Source organism: Pezoporus flaviventris, unplaced genomic scaffold (genome assembly GCF_033815535.1).
Source record: "Pezoporus flaviventris isolate CSIRO_AGI_PZ_B2104156 unplaced genomic scaffold, CSIRO_AGI_Pfla_v1 ptg000031l, whole genome shotgun sequence".
NCBI classification, from domain to species: Eukaryota; Metazoa; Chordata; class Aves; order Psittaciformes; family Psittacidae; genus Pezoporus; species Pezoporus flaviventris.
The window spans coordinates 31,430,384-31,454,856 of record NW_026892579.1 but is presented as its reverse complement, the minus strand read 5'-3'; the positions used below and the strand labels follow the sequence as shown (position 1 = coordinate 31,454,856).

At 38.0% G+C, this 24,473-nt stretch overlaps 1 protein-coding gene across 3 annotated transcripts in view; it reads left to right on the top strand.

The window, feature by feature from the left end:
- Positions 1-24,473, top strand: part of AGPAT5 (1-acylglycerol-3-phosphate O-acyltransferase 5) — a 57,531-nt gene that overhangs the window by 12,387 nt on the left and 20,671 nt on the right. For all 3 annotated transcript variants that reach the window (XM_061460657.1, XM_061460656.1, XM_061460658.1), the window contains exons 2-5: positions 3,756-3,825; positions 4,035-4,150; positions 8,292-8,381; positions 17,555-17,645. In XM_061460657.1, coding sequence (XP_061316641.1) covers positions 3,756-3,825; positions 4,035-4,150; positions 8,292-8,381; positions 17,555-17,645 — 367 coding nt within the window. The remainder of the gene's footprint in view (positions 1-3,755; positions 3,826-4,034; positions 4,151-8,291; positions 8,382-17,554; positions 17,646-24,473) is intronic.

Here is a 24,473-nt window from a genome sequence, read left to right as displayed (position 1 = left end):
TGAAACTGAAAATAGCCTCATAAGCATGTCCTCTACCACTTCCTAGCTGCTTGCTAGTGAGTGTCCTTGCAGAGGGGAAGATCATCCCCTGTGGTGCTCTGCATTCCCTCTTTGCTCCCCCCCTTGAGGAGGAATTTGTTAGCTACTTTGTTCTCTTCAGGCTCCTTCAAAAAGAGCGTGCACGCAACCTGTCATTGTGGGTACTCATTTCTGCATTGCTGTCCATGGTAAATCACTCAAGTGCTTGCTTTTACTGATCTCTTCCGCAGCAGCAGAAAGGTGCCAGAGACTGTGCAGTCTCTGCAGCAGGGAATTCTGCAAAGTTAGCTACAAAAAACAGTAGGGAGTCAGAGGTTTTCTGGAGACCATAAAGAAGACTACGATACCATTTCCTTCTGCAGCTATAATTTACATTAAGTACTGTAATTCACCTAAAGCATCAGATTGCCAGAAATTGAAGGCTTGCCCTAAGGGGACTTCCCTGCTTATTCACAAGCTGGTGAATTCTTCAGGCATCATCTCAAATGGAAAAGGGCAATGTTTCTGCAGGATTCAAAGCTTTTAGCTGTTAACCCTCTGTTGTAAGGTCTACTAACTTTTAAAGAAATGCAATAGCAAGTGAAAATACTTTGTTGTTAGAGGAGAGCTGTGTGGCTGCTCACAGTATAGGTATCTCGTGTGAAATCTGAAGAAGAGATTCTAGAGAGAATGTATTTTGGAAGTTGTCGTTCTTACCTGCTTGTAGTTACAGTTGTGTTGTAAGTTTGTACCTCTTAGTTCCTAGCTGTGAGTGTCTTATTAGGTGAGTTGCTTGCTTTTGATGAGCTGTGTAAGCCTTTTCTCCAGATCAGTGCTGTGGGCAGTGCTGAAGTGAATGATGCTGCAGAGAAAGCTGTTGCATCCCCTTTGGCCAAGGCATCTGAGCAGTCAGTTTCCAGATTTTCTCACTCCTCCCTTTGCTTTGAAATAAAATGTTCAATGTTTTGTGTTTAAGAGAACTAATTACAAATATGAAATGAGAGATTTTTGTTTATTTATTTTTATTTTGGTTCATTACATGTAAACACATGTAACCGTTCTGCTAAAACATAATGTTGTATATAGAAGTTATTTACAGTAACAGTAAGCGGGTGTTCCTCTGGGATTAAAAAGTGAACTAGCTCCAATCTTATTGAAATAAAAAAATAATACAGATTAACTGTTACATTTGGCAGACATAATCAAACGTTTTTCTTTTTTTTTTAAGGGAATAAGGGAATTATCCTTTATATTTGTTTTTACTCATGCAATAGTCACAAATGAATGCTTTGAATTGTGGGTCTGGTTACATTGAGATCTTTACATTAAAATGGAAATTTTCACAAGCTGAAGTTACAAATTGTGTATTTCAAACCCTGTTTCTTGTGTGGGACAGCTCGTACAGTGTCAAGGGCAGATTTTGTTTTGTTCTTATTTTCTTATGTTTTAAACAAAGTGCAGATAGTTCAGGGCATTCTGGTTTAGTGATTTGTTGTATTGGGCTTTTTATCTTCCTCTAAAGCAGTCTTTGCCAGAAACTGCATAGTAGGGTCTTAACATGAAATTAAAGAAAACAGTATTTATGGACCTAGTATATAACACTGCTTGAAAACTCTACACTTGAAGTTTTAACTCCGTAAGTGAGAGTAGGAAGATATTTTTTTATTTCAGAGTAATTTTTGCACCTGACATGTAGGATCACATCCTCTGATCTGCTACCTTGCACTAAATAAGTGTGTGGTACTAAATAGAGTGTCAGCAGTAAGATTATAAATTCTTCTAGAACTTTAATGAGAAAACCACTCCTACAGCTTGTTTGAATTTCTTGGATACTGTGCAGAGTATACTTGTCAACGGGCTTGTTACAAATAACGTTCAGTTAAAATTTATTGTGCATGTATTTTTGTTTTTGAAAAAAAAAAAATAATGTTCTCTTTATGCATGCTGGATGATCTTTTGTCCACGTATTTACTGAATGTCTTAGTCTGCCAATATCTCTTGCCTTGAAAACAAAATTTGATCAGCAGTGCTGTTGCGTTTTCAAAGAAGAATAAATGGCATGAATGTGAAACGAACAACTTTATGTGGGGTTTTTGCAGAGTGCTACAATACAAGGCATTACCCATCTGATATCACAGGCTAATCGAGAGGTGGGCAGGTTTTTCAGAGGTGCTCAGAGAAAGTTTGTGTAAAGATCAGTGAAAGACCCTGCGTACTAAATTCTGTTAAATCAAGATCTGAATATTAGCTAGATCTTCCTCATGAAGTTCCCACGTGGCCCAGACTAGGGAAGTGGTGATAAGTGGGTAAACCTTCCAAATAGTGCTTTGGTTTTTGGTGAATGGAGTCATTTTGAAGAAGAGTGTATGTTTAAACCGGTAACAGCTAGAAACAAGGAGTATAGCCACTGGTGTTGGCAAGAGCAAGGGGAAAATGTTGCATAGAATTTACTGGTTGAAAAACAAAGCTTCATTTCATGTAAGAACAGTTTAATAATTAAAATTAAATAAAATACAATACTAATAATAATTAAAAGGGAATTAACAGAAAGAGAGAAAAGTTTAGAAAACAAACATTAAACCCACACAAACAAAAAAAAAAAAAACAGTAAACCCAGGTGATGCACAACACAATTGCTCACCATCCACTAACCAGTACCCAGCCTGACCTGAGCACAGCAGCTGGCACCTTCTGGCCGACTCCCTGCTATTTATATACTGAGCATGATGATGTATGGTATGGAGTATCTCTTTAGCCAGTTTGGATCAGCTGTCCTAGCTGTGCTCCCTCCTGGCTTCTTGTGCCCCTCCAGGCTTCTCAGTGGCAGGGCATGAGAAACTGAAAAGTCTTTGACTTGGTATAAACACTACTTAGCAACAACTAGAAATCAACATTATTCTCATACTAAATTCAAAACACTGTACCAGCTACTGGGAAGAAAATTAACTCTATCCCACCAAAACACAGGACAATAATGAAAATATTTATTAAAGATCAAACATCTGTATGGATTATTCAATTCAGAATTGGAATGGTTTCAGTAATTTCTCATTTTATATTTGAAATAAAAGTAATTGAATTAGTCCATTTTAAATGGTGGCTTGGTTTACTGCTTTGGCATTTGCCCTTGTCATGCTCTCAGAAGGTTATTTCACTAGTAGGCAGGGAACTAAAAGGTTAAAGGGTGTCTTTAATATAACAGAAAAATTGAAACAAAACCTGGTGGCTGGAAGCTGAACACCCAATTTAGAAACACCACTCAATCTCATGCTTCTTTGTCCAATCTTGATTATTAAAATCGTGGCAAATGATTAAGATTTTCTCCTTGATCTAGTCCAGGTATATTTACTATTTTAGATTGAATGATAATAAGTGTCTGTCTGAAGTATGTCTTGTTCATTAGCTGTGTAAAGTTAAATGGTACTTTTGCATGTTATTAATTACAGTAATGTAGGGTTCTTGTGGATGTAGGTCAGATTCCATGGATCCAGTTCTAGGGCTGAGGCACAACTGCTGAACAGCTTTCTTAAGCCTTCATTGGTTAATATTCATCACTTTGTTGAGAAGTCAGTTGTATGCGTGATGGCTACTGATGCAGTGATGGGATGTTTTTCTGTTAATGGTGCTAACTTGCTGGCAGTTTCCCTAGTAAATAGCTGATTACTGTGTTGGATGTCATCACTGCATAATGCAATGAAAATAAATAGTAAAGTAATACTGTATTTTTTTTTTTTTAGGTAATAATCTATGGGGATTTGCCAAAAAATAAAGAAAATGTAATATATTTATCAAATCATCAATGTACAGGTTTGTATTTATGTCTTAGAAGTTTTGTAGATTTTTTAAAATCTGCTTGTCTGTTTACTGTGTCTTTCTTTCCTGCCTTGTCCTAACAAGCAAGAACTTCTAGTTCAGATACCTTTAATGATATTTATATGTGCAACGTGCACTTTCTATTTCATCAGTGGCAACTAAAAACTAATTTAACTAAACATTTTGGGCTTTTGTCTTTGCAGTTGATTGGATTATTGCAGACATGTTGGCAATTAGGCAGAATGCTCTTGGGCATGTCCGGTATGTCTTGAAAGATGGGTTGAAGTGGCTTCCGCTGTACGGGTGGTATTTCTCACAGGTAAGCCCACTTCCTTTCTGCCTTAAACAGTGGCCTTTCCCAGCAATCAGATGTTGCCTTCTAGCTTGGGTGCAGGTACCTGATTTGAACAGAGGTTCACAGTCTTGGATCATGTCACACAAGATGCCCATCGCTAGGTTGTGAATTGTCTCAGCATTCTGTCTTGGAGCACAGACAGTGGTTGAGTTTTCTACTGTCTGTTCATTGTGTAAGAGGTCAGTGTTGCCCAAGATACTGGGTTCAGTTGTTTTCACCTTGACAATTAAAAAGATCTGTTGTCTTCTGGATGAGAAGAGCACCTACTTGCTTAAACATCAAGTGGGGTATGAATCTAGCCTGGAGTATGGGTAGTTGCCATCCTTTCTTCTAGCATAGCTATGTTTAGAAAAGAATATTCTGCAGAGAAAGTAAGAAACTGTTCAAAATATATTTTTACTGGTGGGTTTGCTGTCCCAGTCACCTAAATTAAGTACAGACTGTCACACCCTGTCTTACCTCACTGAAGGTATCTGTTGGGAGAAAATGGACTTCTGTGATGTCTGATGCCTGTCCCCACTAATGACTGGTTCTCTACATTTTGTTTCCTCTAAAGTGACCAGTCTGCTGCATGGAAGTATTTTGCTCTTTGTCCTTGTCTGTAGCCATTACATTGGTGGTGATTTAAGTCTGCTTTAATTAAAATACAGACAGGATTTATATATTCCATCTGCTATCACTAGGTGTCCAGAAATGACTTTTTTCAAGATTTTTGAAAATTATTATTGCTATCTGGAATATCCGGTGCTCAGTTTCCTGACTGCTATATTGACTGTTAAAAGAAGGTTCCTGTGGAAATTTAACCTGAATGTAGCCTACATTTTTAATCAAAACATATATATATTAAATAAAATCTGTTCAGCCTTGGATTCCTTAAAGCACAAAACTTCTACAAGATTTCTTGGGTGATGATTATGTATATTTATATACATATTTATGTATATGTTAGTGACAAAAATGGAAGGCAGCGTACTAACAGTGATGATGCATGTGTGTTTAAATGACTGAGACGGGATGCAGCAGGCCTGCAGTGCAAGCTAATAGGTATTTTTATTGTTTTTATCACACCAAACAGTGCAAAAACATAAAACACTTCCTGCACTTCCTGTTGATGTTTTGTCAGTGATGTCACTTACACTCTACTAAAAGTTTCCAAAGCCACGTAATTACGCCATGCTCACGGAATTCATATTCCCTACCTCAGGTAAACATCCTGTTTGGAAATAAACGTGGTCTGGATGTTCAGGAGAGCAAAATTCAGGCACAAAGGAAGTATATTTGTAAACATAATCCATTGTTGACTGAGAGAAGGGCTTTTAAAGTGCAGCGGAAAAAAATTCTAACCTTAAAAACAGTACTTCCAGAAATCCGTTTTGAAAAGCATTCATATATTTGATCTCTTACTGAAAAGGAAATGCAATACAAATTGGGGAATTTGAGCTATATACAATTGCATAACTAGCATTCTTCTTTGGAGGCAGCTATCTAATAGCAAGAAAAGAAAAGAACCACTTAAATTAACCTGTTATGTTCCAGGTTTGATTTATTATGTAGAAATATTTATTTTCATAAAATGGCTTTATTATTTTTGGGTGGATCTAAATTTTGTTTTTCCCTTATCTTTCTCCACCAAAATGCAGCTATCTCCTCTTCATCTAACCTCCTGGTGAGGCTGGATATAATTTTGATAAATATTTTTGATATCCCAGAGTTTGCTTGACTTTTTCACATAGGAAGCATGCCTCTATCTTTTCTGTTATTTGGCATCAGCTGGTGCACCCTTTTGGTTGTTACTGAAATTTAGCCAAATACTTAGCTAGTACGGCATTTTGCCTCTCTTCAGCTTTGTAACCCTGTATGTATATGTCAGCTGAGGGAAGCTGACATATACGTAGTTGGGTCCTGTGCAGCAAATGGTGATCTTGCAGTACATAATTTGTCTGTTCTTACATTACATGACTATATATTTGTATCTACATGAGAAGTACAAATCTATTTCTGTGCATTAAAAAGTCTGAGGTGGGGACACCAAACCTGTCTTTGGTCTTGTGGTGTCCCTAAGGAAACTGTACAATAGTAATTTGATTTCTCCAGGTTCACAAATTAAACAAGGAAAAGGTAGTCCAATATTTTTCAAGTTTACTGCAGCTGCTTAGTAATTTGATGAATAAGGGAAGACTTTGATTCCAGCCTTCCCTCATTTATCAGAGCTGGACATAGTTGAGCTCACACGGAACAATTACTTAGCAATTACATGGAAGTCTTGTGAAGCAAGTGCATTATTTCTCAAACCAGATCAAGTCTGCCTTTCCTGAAAGCGGCTGCTGTGGTACCACTGTACAGAATAAGACTTCACTTCAGTGGTGTCAGATCTTAAAAGCGTTCTTACATGTGGAGTGAGGGGGTAATGGGCAGCCCTCATTTGCTGCACAGACGATGGACCGTTTTCCTGTTCATGCCATTATCTATCCGTGACTGGTAAACTGCTTCTGGGGGGTGCTGATAACGATGTTCTAGCCTGCTGAAGGCCAAGCTTGGTTAACTGGGGGACTCTCTTCCTCGCTTTGGTCCCCTGCCAGCCACAGCAGCACATCTTAATGTTGCAGGTGGCTAATTCACCTTGGAAGGTAACCACAGACAATAATGTTAAGACAGAATATTTAATATGATGTACCATTGACTTTCTGTTCCTTTCCACTGCAGCTTTTGGAGAACAACTTAAAAGTCATGTCAAATACTACTAGCTAAGCAGCTGCACAGCCATCTTTCCACACCATAAAAAACAAAGGCTGAAAACGCTTTGCGTAATTGCTGCTTCTGCCTGCCCCTCCGAAGTCCTCAAACTTTATTCCTGTCTGTGCCATGCAAATAATAGCTACACACACACACCCTACCACCCCTGTTTCTACAATGTACTGTATCTTTTCCTGAGATAAGACATTTGAATAAGGTTCAGCATTTACCAGTTTTAATCTTACTGTCACCTTTCTGTTAAGAGTGTGTAAAACCATAAATGGACAGAAATTATCTGACAAATCCTAATGCCAAGAGTCAGGGCAGGCAGAAAAGACTATAATCGAAATAGGGAATCGGTTACAAAACCCATTAAAACAATGTACCTTGGAAACAGACTTCTGTTATTTGGAAGTTCTGGTCTTTCCTTTTTTATGCCCCCAGAATTCATTGCATTAGTAGCATTTAATTCATTGCATTAGTAGTTCATTTTGGAGCATGTTTGTTTACATCCTCTTGTTAGGTACACCTTAGATAAAACAAAGTGACGAAAGAGGGAAATGATGAGGCAGATTTTATTTCTTTATAACTCTCTTTCTTTGAGCTTCGTCATAGTCCTTTTACTGAAGTTTTTCTGAGAAACTGTGTGGAACAACTCATAAAATGAATCTTTTCCAGGAAATGGCCTAGCTTTTTATAATGGTTTTCAGTAAAAATGCTTCTATAATATCCTTTGTCTTCTGCAGACTTTGTGTTACTTATTTTCTCAGTACATTATATCTTTATTAAAGATTTGTTTCTCTAATAAAAGTGCATAGAAGTTTTTAAGAGCTATGCTAGTTACTTTTGTGCTATTAATAATTTTTTTATGTGGAGGTACTATAGTTGTAATTCCAGTATTTGCATTAGTCACTATTTAAGAGTGAGCACACCAAATTGAAAACATTGACCTATAAGTAGTTGTACGTGAGTAACTTCAGTTGTGCTGTTTTCCCTTTAAATACAAGGTAAGCTGATTGTCAGTGGTGTTTGGAATAGGTAGATTGCTGGGGTTGGTTCCAATGCCATGTTTCAGTTAAATTATTTAACACCTTTAAATAGACACTTCAAGTGTCTTATGCATTTTTTTATTTTTTTTTTTTTTTAGATCTGATCTTTACTTAAACAAATTCTTGTGAACTTAAGTACATGCAAATTGAAATTAGTTTCAGGTGCTTTCATCCTAGGAGAAAACCTAGGCAATTTGCCTTGTGGGCAATTTGCAGTATGAGTCATAAAGGTGACTTTTCACTCTCATCTTGTTTGTTCTTCTATCAACTATTCTACATTAAACTACTTAAATATTTAATACTTTTTATTTCCCTATTTTTAGCATGGAGGAGTCTATGTAAAAAGAAGTGCCAAATTCAATGAAAAAGAAATGAGAGAGAAGTTGCGAGCCCAGATGAAAGCTGAGACTCCGGTAAGATTATACCTCCCTTCTCTGCATGTCTTGTGCCTTTTTTAATGGCAAAGGCTTGTTGGAGAAATGAGCCATACCTGATCTTTGCAAACTACAAGATGGTAATATGGATTTGTTTTCTTTGTATATTTTTACAGTTACTTTCTGTAATTAGAGTGATACCTCTAATTAAACTTGGGAAAATTTGACTAGTCCTTTATGAATAACTGCAACTTTGTGGTTCTGTCTGTAGAGGGCAGGGGGAATCTGGACTGCATCTTGGAACATAAGTTATAACACCTTCCTTGAGAAACCACTGTTAGCGTTTCCTGTGTTTCAAAAGACTACTGTATACTTGTCAGAGACTGGTATTCCTGACTTCTGAAAGTCAAGAACCATTGTTACCAAGTCTTAATTAGTCATCCCAGCAATCCATAATTTTTAATGGCAGTGACATCTTAGAACTGAGTAACTTTGTCTGCTACGCCTAGAGGAGAAAAAAAACCCTAACAAAACTAACAACAAAGAAACCCTGAACTCTTGATAATTTTCTATTTGAAGAATGATTGTTAGTGCCAAGTGACTTTTCTCATGACTCCCTGTATGGTTTGTGGCTCAGTGGTTAAAATCACAGTGCTTCACGTCCATTACTTGCTGTGCATTAAAATGTTTTCTGCTTTGCTGGCTAGACTTAAGAAAACCAACTCAACAAGCATTGATATAGAACAGTTACACTTTAATTTTATTTAAAATGATGGGATTAAGAGTTGTCACTCCAAATGCAGTGTGTGAAACCTTTTTTTTTTTTGGAGATATTGTGTTTATGTTTGTGTTGAGAAAGTAAACCAGCCTTACACTTACTGAGAGGCTTAAATCAGTAAAGCATCCCTGTGCTCAAGCTCATTGTGTCTTGAACTAAGATGTAGCATAAACCAGGTATTTTTGTTTTTAATTGAAGCAAGAAAGTGCATCTGTTTCCAGTTTATAGCATGTAAGTTACAAATGCCAGAAATACATTGTAACAGCTAAACTTTTCTGTCCTATGTTTAATCTAATGATGTCCACATGGAGAAGATGGTCATCTTCAATGATGTAACTTGTGCCTGCAAGTGGTAGCTTGTGCCAGGGAAGGTCCTGGGGTGTGAAAAGTTTGCATTGCATCGAGTTATTTTCTGTATATCAGTGGCAAAGATTCTACTTTCTGTAAAGGCTGAGGTGTATTGGAATAAGCAAAGACAAATTGGAGGAGGTATGAAACATATTTGTAGTCATCCCCCTAAGCAATTCCTCCCTCCTATAAAGTGCTGGTTAAGTTCACTTCAGTTAGCCTGGATGAAATATCCTAGCAGGGTGTTTTCTCACGCAGGCCTATGGATTTCTTGCTAGCATCTGGTTTTCTACGCAGCTTCTGGTTGAGTCTGGCTTTCTGGCTTCCCTCTGCACCCCCTAAAATACAAGGGTTTGTTGTAGTAAGGTTTTCATTGTGTCAAGAGTCTTGACTTGAACTCCATAAAATTAGTGTCCTTTATAGAAACATGGACTTTTTTTAATACAATATTAGGCAGATATGCCTAGAAACTCACCTAATTCTGTGTGTTTTTGGAAATGATGTTCAGTGTTGTTACAGTGCCATAAATGGACTGGACAGGCTAGTGTATGATTTTTAGACCAACTGGAATGTGGGGGGAGATTTAGGCATAAAGCTTTTCTTTAAAGTTACATCAGCTGTGGGTTCTGCTTTCCATGGTGGATGTCTACATGTAATTAATGAAAGAAATAAATCCAGTTTGGTGGTGTTGGAAATGGGCACAGAACCTGGACGTGTTTACCAGGCAGTTGGTACCATTTTCCTTGTATTCTCTAGGGCAGTAGCATAAAACAGAAATGTAACTGCTGCAGAAATGCATTCTGTTTTAAATCTGTTGTGGTCAAACCATATACGGAGTGACACTTAAGTTTTACAAAACCAAAGCTGTCAAAAGCCTATTCACAGAGATAAATGTTTACATCTGTTGGGCTAAAAGAAACAGACCATTGAGTTGTCATTTGAGGGAAGACTAAACTTTCTGTAATCCACTTTATCTGAGAATTTAAATGGAGATGCTGTAAATGCTCTTTATCCTACAGTTGCTACTGGGAGAATATGATGACCTGTGTCCTTACTGCATTATTCATAAAGAAACTTTGCAGTTCTACAGCTTGGTGTGACATTCACAAGCAACCATATTACATTTAAAATGAAGACATTTTAATCAGTAAAGCGAGTACACCCTGAACTCAACAGTTTCATGTGAGAATAATTAATTTACTACTCCATAATATTTATTAAAATTTATGCACTGGATGCTACAGCTCAGGGTGGGCTTTTCCTCAGTTTAGTGAGCAGCTGTTGCTGCTTTGTCATTCTGCATGTATGTGGTGGAGTTCTTTCTTTAATGTAGTGCTAGAGAAAAGCTTGCCTTTCAGCTGTTAAGAAAAAGAATTACAAGCCAATAGAGAGGAGATGGACGGGAATCTGTGTTAAGGGTCACTGTTATTTACAGTTTCTCTCCACATACAATTTAAACAAAAGAATCCAGATGATTAATGTTCAGCCTGTCTGGAGCTATCCCTGTTCCCATTAAGAAAATGAGGATATGTACGAAGGCAGAACCAGTTTTCTATTCTAGTTAGTGTAGCAAATCCTGGTTTTGTAAAGTAAATTGGAGGTGGAATGCAGACAGGAAAAATAAGGCTGCCTCTTGGCTGTCTTATATTCACAGTACAACCAGATTAGTAATCTGGTATGCCTCATTTTGGTATGGACAGCGGACTTGCATGATGCTCCTTGTTCACCTTGTCTTACAACTTCTACTCACTTGCCTGCCTTAACAGCCTTTTCTCCTGACCTGCTGTTCACAATTGCTCCATTCTTCTTCCCAGATGTAGCGCAGCAATATTAGACATGCACGAAACTGATGCTAGACTGAAATGCTATTGCACCTGTATTCTCTTAGTGGGGATCTTGAATTTATAAATTTTCTTATTTATTTTTGGAAATTACTTTGTTTCTCAGACTGTCATTGAAGTGAACCACTCGTGGTTCATTATTGGACCTGTTGCGGGCAAAACTCACTTGAAACAATGTGATTTTGCTTAAAATTCCATCAGATTGGCTGATTATTAACAAATTGCAATTTTACGTTTTGTGAGAGCAGAGACTGTCGCACAGTTTGAAGGACACTTTTGTGTTAATACTGTTTTAATGTACACCATAAGAAGATGAACGCATTTCTTAATGTAACAATATATCCAGCCCACACTTGATATACTCAATCTTCTTGTTTTATAAAGAAAGTTAACTCTTCTGAACAGTGAACTGTTTGGTGTGATAATTGAAAACGCAACGTACATTTCTTTTCATCATGCACTGGGAGTAGAATATCTGCATTCTGAGATAGAATCATAGAATTGTTACGGTCGGAAAGGACCTTAAGATCATCTAGTTCCAACCCCCCTGCTGTGGGCAGGGACACCTTACACTAAATCATATCACCCAAGGCCTCGTCCAACCTGGCCCTGAACACTGCCAGGGATGGAGCATTCACAACCTCCCTGGGCAACCTATTCCAGTGCCTCACCACCCTAACAGGAAAGATGTGGGATTTAACTCAGTACAACCAGTCTCTTACTGGTTGCTATGTGGTTTGTCATTCTTTCCATTACAGAATAAACCTTTGTCATGTGAAGCAGTGCTAATCAAACAGTAAAAACCTGAAGGGGACAGATACATTACTACAACTGCTTTAAGGCTTAATATAATTATTTTTCATATAGTTACTAATTTGCAAATCCCTATGAGCTTCTTTGTAAATCCTGTATACCTTGCCTGCTTTCCTTATATCACCTTTGTATTTCATTCCACTTATACTCGATATGCTTTCTCATACCAGATATTTTTCAGTTATTTAGCTGAGTGTTAATGTTTCTCATCTAGCATATCTTCTAGGCAACTGTCTAAATAGATTCATGTATGAATCTGTCTGGGTGACAGGATGCAAGAATAATAATACTAAAACTAAGGAAATACATTGTTTGATATAATTTTGAACTTTTTGAATAAAAATATTTATTGGTTTCCCCTTGTCCCCCATCCGGGAACAGCACAGTAAATGCAAGATAACTTTAGTCAGTAGTTACCACTTCTTGATGCCCTATGTTCTTCTACAGAGTGGCAGCTGCTCTCCCCAGACACTCTCCAAACTGCTGTCCTCAGCCATGTTTTCTCTTTAGCATGTTTTCTCACTGTATGTTTGTGGCATCTGGGCTGACTTTGTTCTACAATCCAGGCGCTCATGTTGCTTCATACCCCTTTCCTCTGCTTCATCCATACCAGCTTCTTTTGTGGCACTCTGAGCTATCTCAAAGACTTCCTTGGCTGCCCTACTCCCTCCTCTGGAAGCATATCCCTTCTCAGTGCCATTGCTATTTCTTTTTGCCTGGGAGACCTTGACAGCATTGAGGAAATAAATAGATTTGTTATTCAGGTGAAAGCCATTCTCTTCATCCATTTCATTTCATTTGTGGATTGCACAGGTTTGCTGACATTATGCTGGGTACTCTGAGGATAGCCCCTGCCTCTTTCTTGGTTTTCTGGCTCCAGCAGGAATTGGTAGGGTTCTACTAAATGAATCCTGATCCACTTCTCAAAGGTTTCAGATTGATGAGAGATAGCGAGTGTATTGACACCCACCCATTACACAGAAATAGGCATGAAAGTGCCATGTAACTGAACATACAGACCTACTGTGCTTACATCACTGTATCAATGAACCAGGGATTATAGTAATGCAAAATTTTCTATGCCATTTTGAACATGAGCACTGTATTTTGCAGTCACTGTGATAAAATGCATAACTTATGAAGCTAATAGCCCTAAATGAAATACTCTGTATAAAAAAAAATGGCCTTAGCTGCAGCAAGTGTTTCTAGGCAATTAAAATGGTTTTACAACTTAACGGTTCTTAATCCAAGTTCAGGGGAGCTTATTTAGTAGTAAAAGTCTTAGAGCTTTGTAGTTCTTACAGTCTTTGGAAATAGTGCTTAAGGATTTAGCCTCTGCAGCCCATGGTGGAAGAAGAGAAAAGCCAGTCAGACAAGCAGATTCGGGAGGCTGAATTGCACTGGCAGAATATCTGTGTCTTTTGCAGGATTCTATGTGAGAATAAATAATACATCTATTTATATTCATGAATTTTACTCAAGTAAAGTAGACCTAATGAGCTACATACTAGGTTTCTATAAGCTGAACTTGATGCAAAGGCAACTTTTCTGTCTTGTTGGTATGTTTTCAATTCAGAGATATTCAGATTCTGGTCAACAAACCTGTTCAGCTGCTTGTGTTCTAGAGGTTTACAACAATAATTAACATATAATTTAAACTCTGCTTTGTATTACACATGTAGGACTGGAGTAAACAGATACTATTCTCCATTGTGTAATCAGCTATTGATGGCTGATTATCTGCTTTTAAGTCTTGACCTCTGCAGCAAGAATGGTAATACCTATCCTGTGTGCTTCACTTTCTTTACTCTGACAGTTATTACTTGTAACAGCCACTGTATTACCTTTCAGAGCTGAGCATTCAGTCTTTAATGGGGGAGGGGGGGTACGTCATCTCAAAGTAACATTTTAAGGATTTAAATTATATGATTTGAATATAAGCCTGTTTATGAAAAGGGAGTGGGGTGGGAAATGCATCTGGATTTGAGTATTATGCCCTTTCCAACTAACTCTCAAAAGTTTACTTAGTTACTTGAATATCTCAACAGTGTACTTCATAGATGAAATGTATACGTGACTGGGGAAAGTGTGGACTTCAGCTGGGTCTAAGGATTCCTGTACTCATCCCTGTGCTTATGCTACTGTCATGTTATAAAAAAGTAAGCACCTTGCCTCTTAAACCCATTTTCTTGTTCTTTCCCCACCAATCTGTATATATCTTGGGTTTTCACTGGTCCTTGAAAATTCTTGGACTAAACCTGCCTCTGCAGTGTGCCAGCTCTCCTCCTCCCTAAACATACCATGACAAGTACAGCCGTTCCTTGAGCTCTCTTTACTGGTTTGTCATTGTTTTTTTTGTTTGGGGTTTTTTGGTTTGGTTTGGGGTTTTTCCCTGCTGGGTTCTAGGCTATGCAGCCATTTCCTTCTTTCTTGATCTGCTGGCTTCAATGATTAGCACAGTTCCTAAACTTCTTCCCTTCTCTGCTTTTTAATGCATCCTTCAACTTTTCTCACTATGGGGTGATTCTGGAGATTTCTCTTGCTGAGTCCTATCTTTCTGCATTCGGTCTTTTTGCCAGTTGTCTGCAGTTGTTAAGTGCAGGTACCAGCACATTCTGATATTTTGTGGGCCAGAAGCACAAAGTTACATTCCTGTGTGTCTCTTTCTCAGTTTGTAATTAACTTTGCATCTTCCCATGATGTGCATTCACGCTTGTCAGTGTTTTTCTGTACACTGATAATCCTCCTTGGACTGTTGTGAATCCCTTTTCTTTAAAATGAATGAAGACCTTGCGCCCACTGTAGGAGAGGATCTGGTTCAAGACTATCTTAAAATCTGAACGTGCACAAGTCCATGGGACCTGATGAGATCCATCCACGGGTCCTGAAGGAGCTGGCGAATAAAGTTGCAAAGCCACTGGCCATCATATTTGAGAAATCATGGTAGTTGGGTGAAGTTCACGATGATTGGAAAAAGGGAAATATAACCCCCATTTTCAAGAAGGGGAAAACGGATGACCCGGAGAATTACAGACCAGTCAGTCTCACCTCTGTGCCTGGCAAAATCTTGGAGCAAGATTCTCCTGGAAGGCATGCTAAGGCACATGAAAATCAACAAGGTGCTTGGTGACAGCCATCATGGCTTCACTAAGGGGAAATCCTGCCTGACCAATTTGGTGGCCTTCTATGATGGGGCTATGGAACTGATGGACAGGGGTAGAACAGTTGATGTCATCTACCTGGACTTGTGCAAAGCGTTTGACACTGTCCCACAAGACATCCTTGTCTCTAAACTGGAGAGACATCAATTTGATGGATGGACCACTCGGTGGATAAAGAACTGGCTGGATGGCCGCACACAGAGTTGTGGTCAATGGCTCAGTGCCCAGCTGGAGACCAGTAATGAGTGGTGTCCCTCAGGGATCGGTGTTGGGACTGGTCTTGTTTAACATCTTCGTCACTGACATGGACAGTGGGATTGAGTGCGCCCTCAGCAAGTTTGCGGATAACCCCAAGCTGTGTGGTTTGGTTGATACGCTGGAGGGAAGGAATGCCATCCAGAGGGACCTTGACACACTTGTGAGGTGGGCTGATGCCAACCTCATGAAGTTTAACCATGCCAAGTGCAAGGTCCTACACCTGGGTCAGAGCAATCCCAGGCAAAGCTACAGGTTGGGCAGAGAAGAGATTCAGAGCAGCCCTGCAGAGAAGGACTTGGGGATGTTGGTTGATGAGAAAATGAACATGAGCCGGCTTCAGTGTGCGCTCGCAGCCCAGAAAGCCAACCGTATCCTGGGCTGCATCAAAAGGAGCGTGACCAGCAGGTCGAAGGAGGTGATCCTGCCCCTCTACTCTGCTCTTGTGAGACCTCACCTGTAGTATTGTGTGCAGTTCTGGTGTCCTCAACATAAAAAGGACATGGAACTGTAGGAACAAGTCCAGAGGAGGGCCACGAGGATGATCAGGGGACTGGAGCACCTCCTGTATGAAGATAGGCTGAGGAAGTTGGGGCTGTTCAGCCTGGAGAAGAGAAGGCTGCGTGGAGACCTCAGAGCAGTCTTCCAGTATCTGAAGGGGGCCTATAAGGATGCTGGCGGGGAGACTGTTCATTAGGGACTGTAGTGACAGGACAAGGAGTAACGGGTTAAAACTTAAACAGGGGAAGTTTAGATTGGATATAAGGAGGAAATTCTTTCCTGTTAGGGTGGTGAGGCACTGGAATAGGTTGCCCAGGGAGGTTGTGAATGCTCCATCCCTGGCAGTGTTCAAGGCCAGGTTGGACGAGGCCTTGGGTGTTATGATTTAGCATCAGGTGTCTCTGCCCATGGCAGGGGGGTTGGAACTAGATGATCTTAAGGTCCTTTCCGACCCTAACTATTCTATGATTCTGTGATTCTATTCTAATATATTTCTTGCGATACGTTTCTGTGAAGATAACAAATTTTGTAGTTAGTCTAGGCACAGTAGGCATGATTTTTACTGGTAATGTGTCATGTTCAACTCCATGCTAGTTATCATTTGTGACCATAGCCTTTTCTTCTGCAGATGAGCCCCCAATGCAAATTTTTCAGTGCTTAAGTGCTGTTTTGCGTCAGCAGTCAGAGATTATACAAGACACACACAAACAGAGAGAGATGGAAATCTATACTCTGTTTGGAAAGCAAATGGAAAATTCATCACATTTGACTGCTTTTATTTGGGTACATAATTTTAGACTTGGATATGCAGATATTTAGGCAGCCTTTACCTGTGTAATGATTTGAGAACCCATAGGCAGTTGTTACTGACTAGACAAGCGCACTAATTTACTAGGAAAGTCTAACCTTGCAGGCATGTGTTTCAAGGAATGTGACTTTGAAGTTCAAATTATGTTAAACCGTGAGTTTAAGTTCATAATATATTTAAGATATAACACAGTGAGATGCATAAAGGCACGTAAAGTAGCTGATCTGTCATAATTTCAATTAATAGTATTTCTGATTATGAATGGAATGAAATTTATATTTCAGTAGAAGAAAAAACTAGATGCAACATAAGTATTAAAAAAGTAATAATAATTTAGGTAATTTGTGACATATTTGACTGTCTTTTTAAAATCTCCTCTTATCCCACTTGACTAAATAGATAGTCTTGTTGACATCAGCCAGTCCTGACTTGCTCACTTCTGTTAATGCATTCTGTTTCCCTTCCTAAATCACCTGGGCAACTTTCTGTGGTGTACATTCAAAGAAAATTATTTTCAACCTTGAACAGTTTCTTAGAGCTAAGAAATTGTAGCTCAAGTATTCTAATTTCCTTTGGATCCTTATGGTAATCAATGGTGTGAATTAATTACAATATGGACCTATCAAGTGATGATAATTTCTGTACAAGGAATTGGCTTACATTCGTTATAAGAACTTGTCTGTCTTGGTTTTCTTTTAATCCCACAGATGTATTTAGTGATTTTTCCAGAGGGGACTCGTTACAATCCAGAAATACCAAAAGTCATTGCAGATAGTCAATCATTTGCTGAAAAGGAAGGTAAGCAAAAAATGTTTCGAAATCATTATTTTGTTACAGTGTTAACATATGTTATATAAAATCGTTCTATAATATGAAGATGATTTTACCTTAAGTGAACCATTAAGTCTGCCTGGTTGATACTTAGGGTTAGAATAGCATAAATCAGTGTTTCTCTTACCACAGAGTAAGGTGAGAGTGGCATATATGCAGACATTTCTTGCCTTTTGCATTGCGCAAGACTATTAATTCTCAAGAAAGCTTTCTGTCTATATGTGTGTATTTATGGATGCTTCTTGCCCATTCGGGGACATAAGAATTAGCTACACTGGATCAGGGCACTGTTCTGTCTAAGGTGACATTCCAAGTACAGTTGTTACTTGATATAAAGAATATTTTGCATAGAGATTATTGTGCTTTAAAAGTCTTCCATCACTTAATTTTCAATTAGTGTTAGTACTACCATGGCTTTTTGGTTTTGTTGCTCTCACACTTTCCAGTTTCACTCTTCCTTGGCTGCACTTTTTTCTGTAGTTGCTTTGATTGTTGGTATTGTCTCTATAACCACAGATGGAATTACTTCAATTTTGGAAAGACTTGCAAAAAATATAAGGATCCCAAGCCTTTTCATTTTTTCTCACATCATATGCACAATACATGTAAACTTTTAAGTCCAACAGTTCAGTGAACACGTTTCCTGGTTTTGTTTTTTCCTGTTGACCAAAAGTTAAATAATTCACTCTGAAGATAAACAAAGAATAACAAATAGGTCTGGTAAATTCATTTCTGTGACACACTGAAATGAATTCACAAGTCTGTGAATCAGCCTGTTGATATCATCAAGCTATTAAGTATTGTTAGCTCTTGTCCAAAAGGATATATGCTTTTCTTCTTCTCCTTGGGAAGAATGGAATTTGTTTGCGTGTATGAGCAAGAGAGCTTAAGTCATAATGTATTTATTCATTGCTTCAGTTTCCTGTCGGAAATGGAAGTCAAATGTTTCATTTAGGTTTGCAGTTCTTTGAGAGTTTAGAGGGGGTGTTTGATGGGGGTTTTTTATCCCCCTCTTCTCCTTTTTCAGGGAAAAGAAAGGGCCCATGTCAATACTGTTTAAATAAACTTCTTAACTGTATCTCTACAATCTGCAAAACAGTAAAACACTGCTTTTGTGCTTTCAGAGCATCTATTCATTTCCTCCTTTTTTTTTGTTCCCAGTATCAGACTGCTTTTATTTTGTAAGAGTTACTGCTCTTAAAAACTTTGTCTTAAAAACTTTCAAGACAAATACATATTAAACAAGAAGCATCTCTAATTCTAGTGCAGAATCCTCATGATCTGCTTTTCCCCACTGCTAAATTCATTTGGTCTCTCCTCAGCATTTTGTATAGAGAGAGCAGGGTCTGTGTGGGCCCCTGCTTCCCTGCATGTTCATGCAGAAGTTCATATTCTATGATTCACTTGACTTAGAGCATCCCTCATACAAGCACACTGAGAATCAGGGGTGGCTGACACTGAAAGCTGCCTACCAAACTACTCTGACAGCTAAGAGCCACAAGACACTTGCCAGGACATCGGCGGAGCTGTGAGGACGGAGGACTCTGCATGGCCGCCAGCAGGAGATGATGATGAGTTTCCAGGGTCCTGTTGTACAACGCTGCTGGCCCTGGCTTGTGGCTTCAACCCAACAGACCCAGTGCCAGCACGGTCCTGACTGCTGGGTGCGTGGTAGGGCTGCAGCATGGGAACCATGACCAAAAGCCTCACCAGTTGGTCGTGTGTAGACTGAGTGCTGGCTGTGTGCCTTGTAAGAGTGTGAGGATTGTTAAGTGATACTGCTGAGATGAATTAAAAACACACAACTGCTTGCTTCTCTGAAAGATCCTGAAGGCTTCCTGTTTCTTACAGTTTTAGGAAAGGTAGTAATGCCCAGCAGTTCTGCCAGTCAGAAGAATGTGGACGTGCTCTTAACTTGCAGTTTAAAATGTGCACTTCTTTCCTCATGGGGTTATAAAGAAGTCTGATAATTTAGTCTTCTCATCTTATTGTATTTGTTACAAAGCACAGTGTGTCAGTGTTGGCTTTGCAGACATGTAGGAGAATTTTGTTTCTTTTAAGAAAGAATTTTTTCTTTTCAGAAGAATTAAACTTCAAATTGATAATAAGATCAGAGATATTATACCCAAATAAAACTATTCCTAGAGCACAAGCATAACTCATTTTTATCACAGTGTCTGAAATACGTTTTTGACATAAGTGTGTTTATATGTTATAGTAGTTTTGCAGAGAGGAAGTATGAGAAGGTTTTGTGGGTTCTGTGTTTACCTTTACTCTTCATGGGCTGGATTCTCTTCTAGAGAAGGTTCATTGGTTTAAGTAGAATTATTGGGCTGAACTTAATTAGTTGGTCTTAAAGCTACCAGCTGACATATTGCAACTTAGATCTTGATGTTCTTTTTATGTAAACACCAGGTTTGGACACAGTAACTGCCTCTTCACAACTGGTCTAGGACCAGTTCAACAACAACAATAAATTAAAAATAATAAAAAATTAAAAAAAAAGCTTAGGTTGCCATCCAGAGGAATATTCTGATATTTTGCTGGTTTCAGCTATTATGTCTTTCTTCACTGATCATCTGTCTAGGAACAGGGTGGAAGGATATCACACAGCAAAGGAATTGCAAGGTGATTGAGGTCATTCTTGAAGGCAACTTTTTAAAATACTGCTCATACTTCATGTTACAGTTTGTTCCGCCATAGGACTTGCATTCTGTGCAAAATCTTGACTCCTAGCAAGAGCAGGTGGTTTTCCACTTTCTGAAGCAAAGGCAAATCAAACACACAGGGTAGATCAAATAGATCTGGGTATGAGTAAGTTGAGACTGAAGGCTATAAAGCACGGAGAAACTTCCAGAGGAGGAGTAGGAATGTGTACATTTTAACTATTTTTAGAAAGAAATAAAAGGTATAATACAGTAAAAAAAACAATAAAAATCCATGGACTGGTCTTTCAAATTTCAAGTTGGTTGTACTGCCAGATTGTCTGTTGAAACCACAGAATGCCAAAACCATCTACAAGTAAAAAGTGATAAAATTAGGGCATTAATATTCATAGCTTTCGTGTTGGATACTGACAGATGTATCAGCCTTCAGCACCGATACATTTGACATATTAAAACTCTAATTAATTTAAACTCTACTGTAAGTTCTGTCCACAGTTGTATTCAGTGGGATACAGAAAGTTGCTTCCTTCCAGTATTACTTCCAGGAATACTAATTTTTATGGTGATGAATTGAGAATGTTGTCATCTAAGGGTAATGCTAGTACCCTCAGAAACTGAAGATTACTCATTCTACATGTTTTACAAGTGGCAGAAAACTCCAGTCAGATTCTAACCCAGGATAGAACATTTTAGCTCAGAATACATTTGTTAGGTTGCATTGGGGAAGAAAAAATGCGCTTCCTGAAGTTCAAACACAAAAGCAAAAATTACCTGTCTAAAACTAAGTTCTTTGGTTATTTGTGAAAGGATTAATGCAGGGTTTATTCATAGTACAAGGTAAATTCTGTGGAGTTGAGAAAATTAATCTGTTATTTGTCTTTGTTGGCCAAAATAGCCGTATTTGCTGGGTTTTCACAGCCACAGAAAACAACAGAAGCAGTGTGTGCAAAGAATATGAGATGAAGATGTGTCAGGTTTTCTCATTTCTCTTGGAAACAAATTAAACCCCCACTTCCAAACCAGTGGGGAACTGTGCCATGTAACTGGATTTGAACCTGATACACCTAGTTATCCTCTCCTGATGAAAACTAAGTGGTTGGTTGAGATATTTCAGCAATTGCGACAAGGACAGGTGCTCTCTTTTTGTGTTTTAGTATGGTTGGTGACTCGTTTCCAATGGGATATTTTGTAAGATTCTCATAATGAAATTATCTCATGCTCTGCTGTCTCAGAGATCTAACAATATGAGAGAATGTGCTTTTCCCCTTGTCTTCTGAGCCTTTGCCTTCTAATTACAAATATTTAAGTATAGAGTCAGTAATCTTAGGTTAGAATTCATTGTAGTTTTCCATTATATGGGAGTAGTCAGCTAACATGACTACCAATATGTGTGACTCCTTTTAGGCTCCAGTTATTAGTTGAGGTGTTTAGAAGTACAGCGATTTTTCCACACTAGTCAGCGGGCTTGAGTTGCTGAGTCCAGAGAATTGTAATTTGTAGGTGGCACTCATGTTTTCATAGAGATTTAACTCTTATCTTGTCATAATGTTAGAAGTGGAAATTATTTTATGTATTTATTTCAAACCTTAATTCTTTTAAGTTTGGTTCTATTTTATGGTAATGGACTCTAGAACAGAATTTCTGTAAGACCCACAAAATACATCATTTTAACTTTTTCTGCCAGTTTCTGGTATAAAAATTTGTTCCATTTTATATATTCCCAAAATATGTGTGTGTAGGTTTCTGATCATTTCCTAGTAGTTAGACCTCTATAATATTTCAAGCAACCAAAACTTTCTTAGGTTTAGTAGAATATTAATTTTATCCAAATGTTAATAAATGGCATTTTAAGAATGTGAAGATAAATAGGAATAATCCAAAGCCCTCCTACTCCTAATGTTATTAACTCTGAAAAGTCAACGAGAACCAGGTAGGAAGCTTATTAGATTTAACTTGGCTTGCTTTTTGCTGAATGAAGACAAAACAATCTTCCCTGATAAAAGGCATTCATGGAATTTTGTATTAATGTTTGATTTCTAAAAAAGGTCATTTAAACAAGCAAACATTTCAGGTATTCATGTATTACCTTCCTTGTTTTTATGCAGAAAAGTTGCAAATGTCAATGTTTTTTAATGCGAAGTTTATCTCAACTTAGCTTTCTGCTAAGATGTTTGTACGTGCAGGATATGCTTATCTCAAAATTGCTTTTGCAGGTCGTGTTAAAAAAGAGGTATTTCAACTAAGCTAATCGAAAATACTTCCCTTCTAGATCTTGGCATTGGTTTTAGATTGTATTTTAAAGCAGTCTGATGTATTTAATATCCATAAATGTTATTTGGAACTGTCTCTACAGAAAGTAGCTTTTTGTAATTTTTTTTTTTCACATACTTTCATGTAAGCAGGCTTGATGTAAAAGTGCACAGTGAGATGTGGATGGAAGAATACAATTTTGGAAGAGTGGGGTATAGACACTGAGTAGCATTTGAGAGAAGTACCAACAGGATAAAGAATGGATTTCTGTTATTAAAAGTCATCCTTAGGAAATCAAGTTTGTGAAAACCTTGTATTTATGTAGATATCCATAACAGAAGAAAGGGTACTCAAGTGTGGTGTCTCCCATGTTTTGCTGTGGGATGGTCATAGTCTTGAGGGGGTTACTTGCATTTATTGTACTTCAGTTCATGGTAACAGAAAACACTTTATGAGAGCATGCAATTTTTTAATATTATCATCAGCTGAATCCTATTAATGTAAATCGATGGAATAATGGCATACAAATGGGTTAGCTGTCCCACCATATGTCATTTTATAAGTCTGACTCTGGTTTCAATAAGTAAGGCTTCACTCACTGGAGACATTCCAGAAGGCTGGTGGGAACTCAGTGCTGGATGAGTACTTGGGATACCCCATGTAACTGCAAAGCTTTCAGTCTAATATCGTTAATACGCACACACACACATACCAAAAAAAAAAAGAGATTCGTTGGTTTTTATCCTGCTTTCAGGTTTTTTATTACTGTCAAGTAACACGGTTGTATGTACAGTGGGGGAAAAGTCTCAAACTAATTCTGGCATCCACTTTCAGTGAGGACAAAATTTCTGTTGATGAAACGTCGTGGTGCTAATACAGTATGTATAGGATATTCTTCATTTAGAGATGCTTTTTTATTTTTTATTGTTTTCATTTTAAAATATGGTGTGCACATCTGGGGTACAAATATGACCAGTGGAGTCCAAGTCTGAAAATGTAGATGGCCTGCCTACACTGAACAGTTCTTTGAGTTTTTGGCCTGCATGAAGGAAAGAGAAAGAGCAGTCTTCTCCATCAAGTTGTACTCAGCTATTACATATGTAACTTCACCCTGAGAGATTAGATAAATTAAGTTTTGTTGTGGTTTTTGTTCGTGTTTAGATAAAATAATCAGTTCTATAGACGATAATAATTTGGGCCTTTGTACATCCCAAACTAAAACCTTACTTTAGTTTGTTCAGCTTTTTTGCACACTTTCTGAAGTAATTCAGCATCTTACTATAGTCTAGTAAACATATAATATTTGAAATACCATTGCTCATTGTATTTCTTCAGATTTTCACATTATTTTCGTATTTTTTAAATGCATTTATCATTTGAAAGTTAGCTAACAAGAGCAAAGCTATAGCATTTTAAGGTAAGAGTATTGCATTATTAGACATCTAGTTCTTTTTCTTTGGCATTTAAAATAAAATCTCATGACCTCAAATACTTTGACAAAGAGTCCTAACTTAGTGTTGCACAACATTAAAAACAGTTTAAGCACAGTGTTTTGTGAATTGGATGCAGGCGGCTTGCCAAGGTAACTATACTGTAACTACTTGGGTTTAAATTCTGTTATGTTGATTTTAGCAAAGATCATCAGGTAATTGCTAGAATGTGTGGTTAATGTTTTTATAAAACAGATTATTTAAAAGGATGTGCTAAACTCCTGGTGTGCTGCATATTTGTCATGCACCAGAGTGTTTCTGAATAATGGATTATGGAATTTATTGATTTTAATGAGGTGCATATTCATTTTGTACTTAAACTGTCAAGAGTTCACTCGTAGCGCATGGAGTAAGTGGGGCTTATTCCACAGTTGGCTTCACAGATTGTC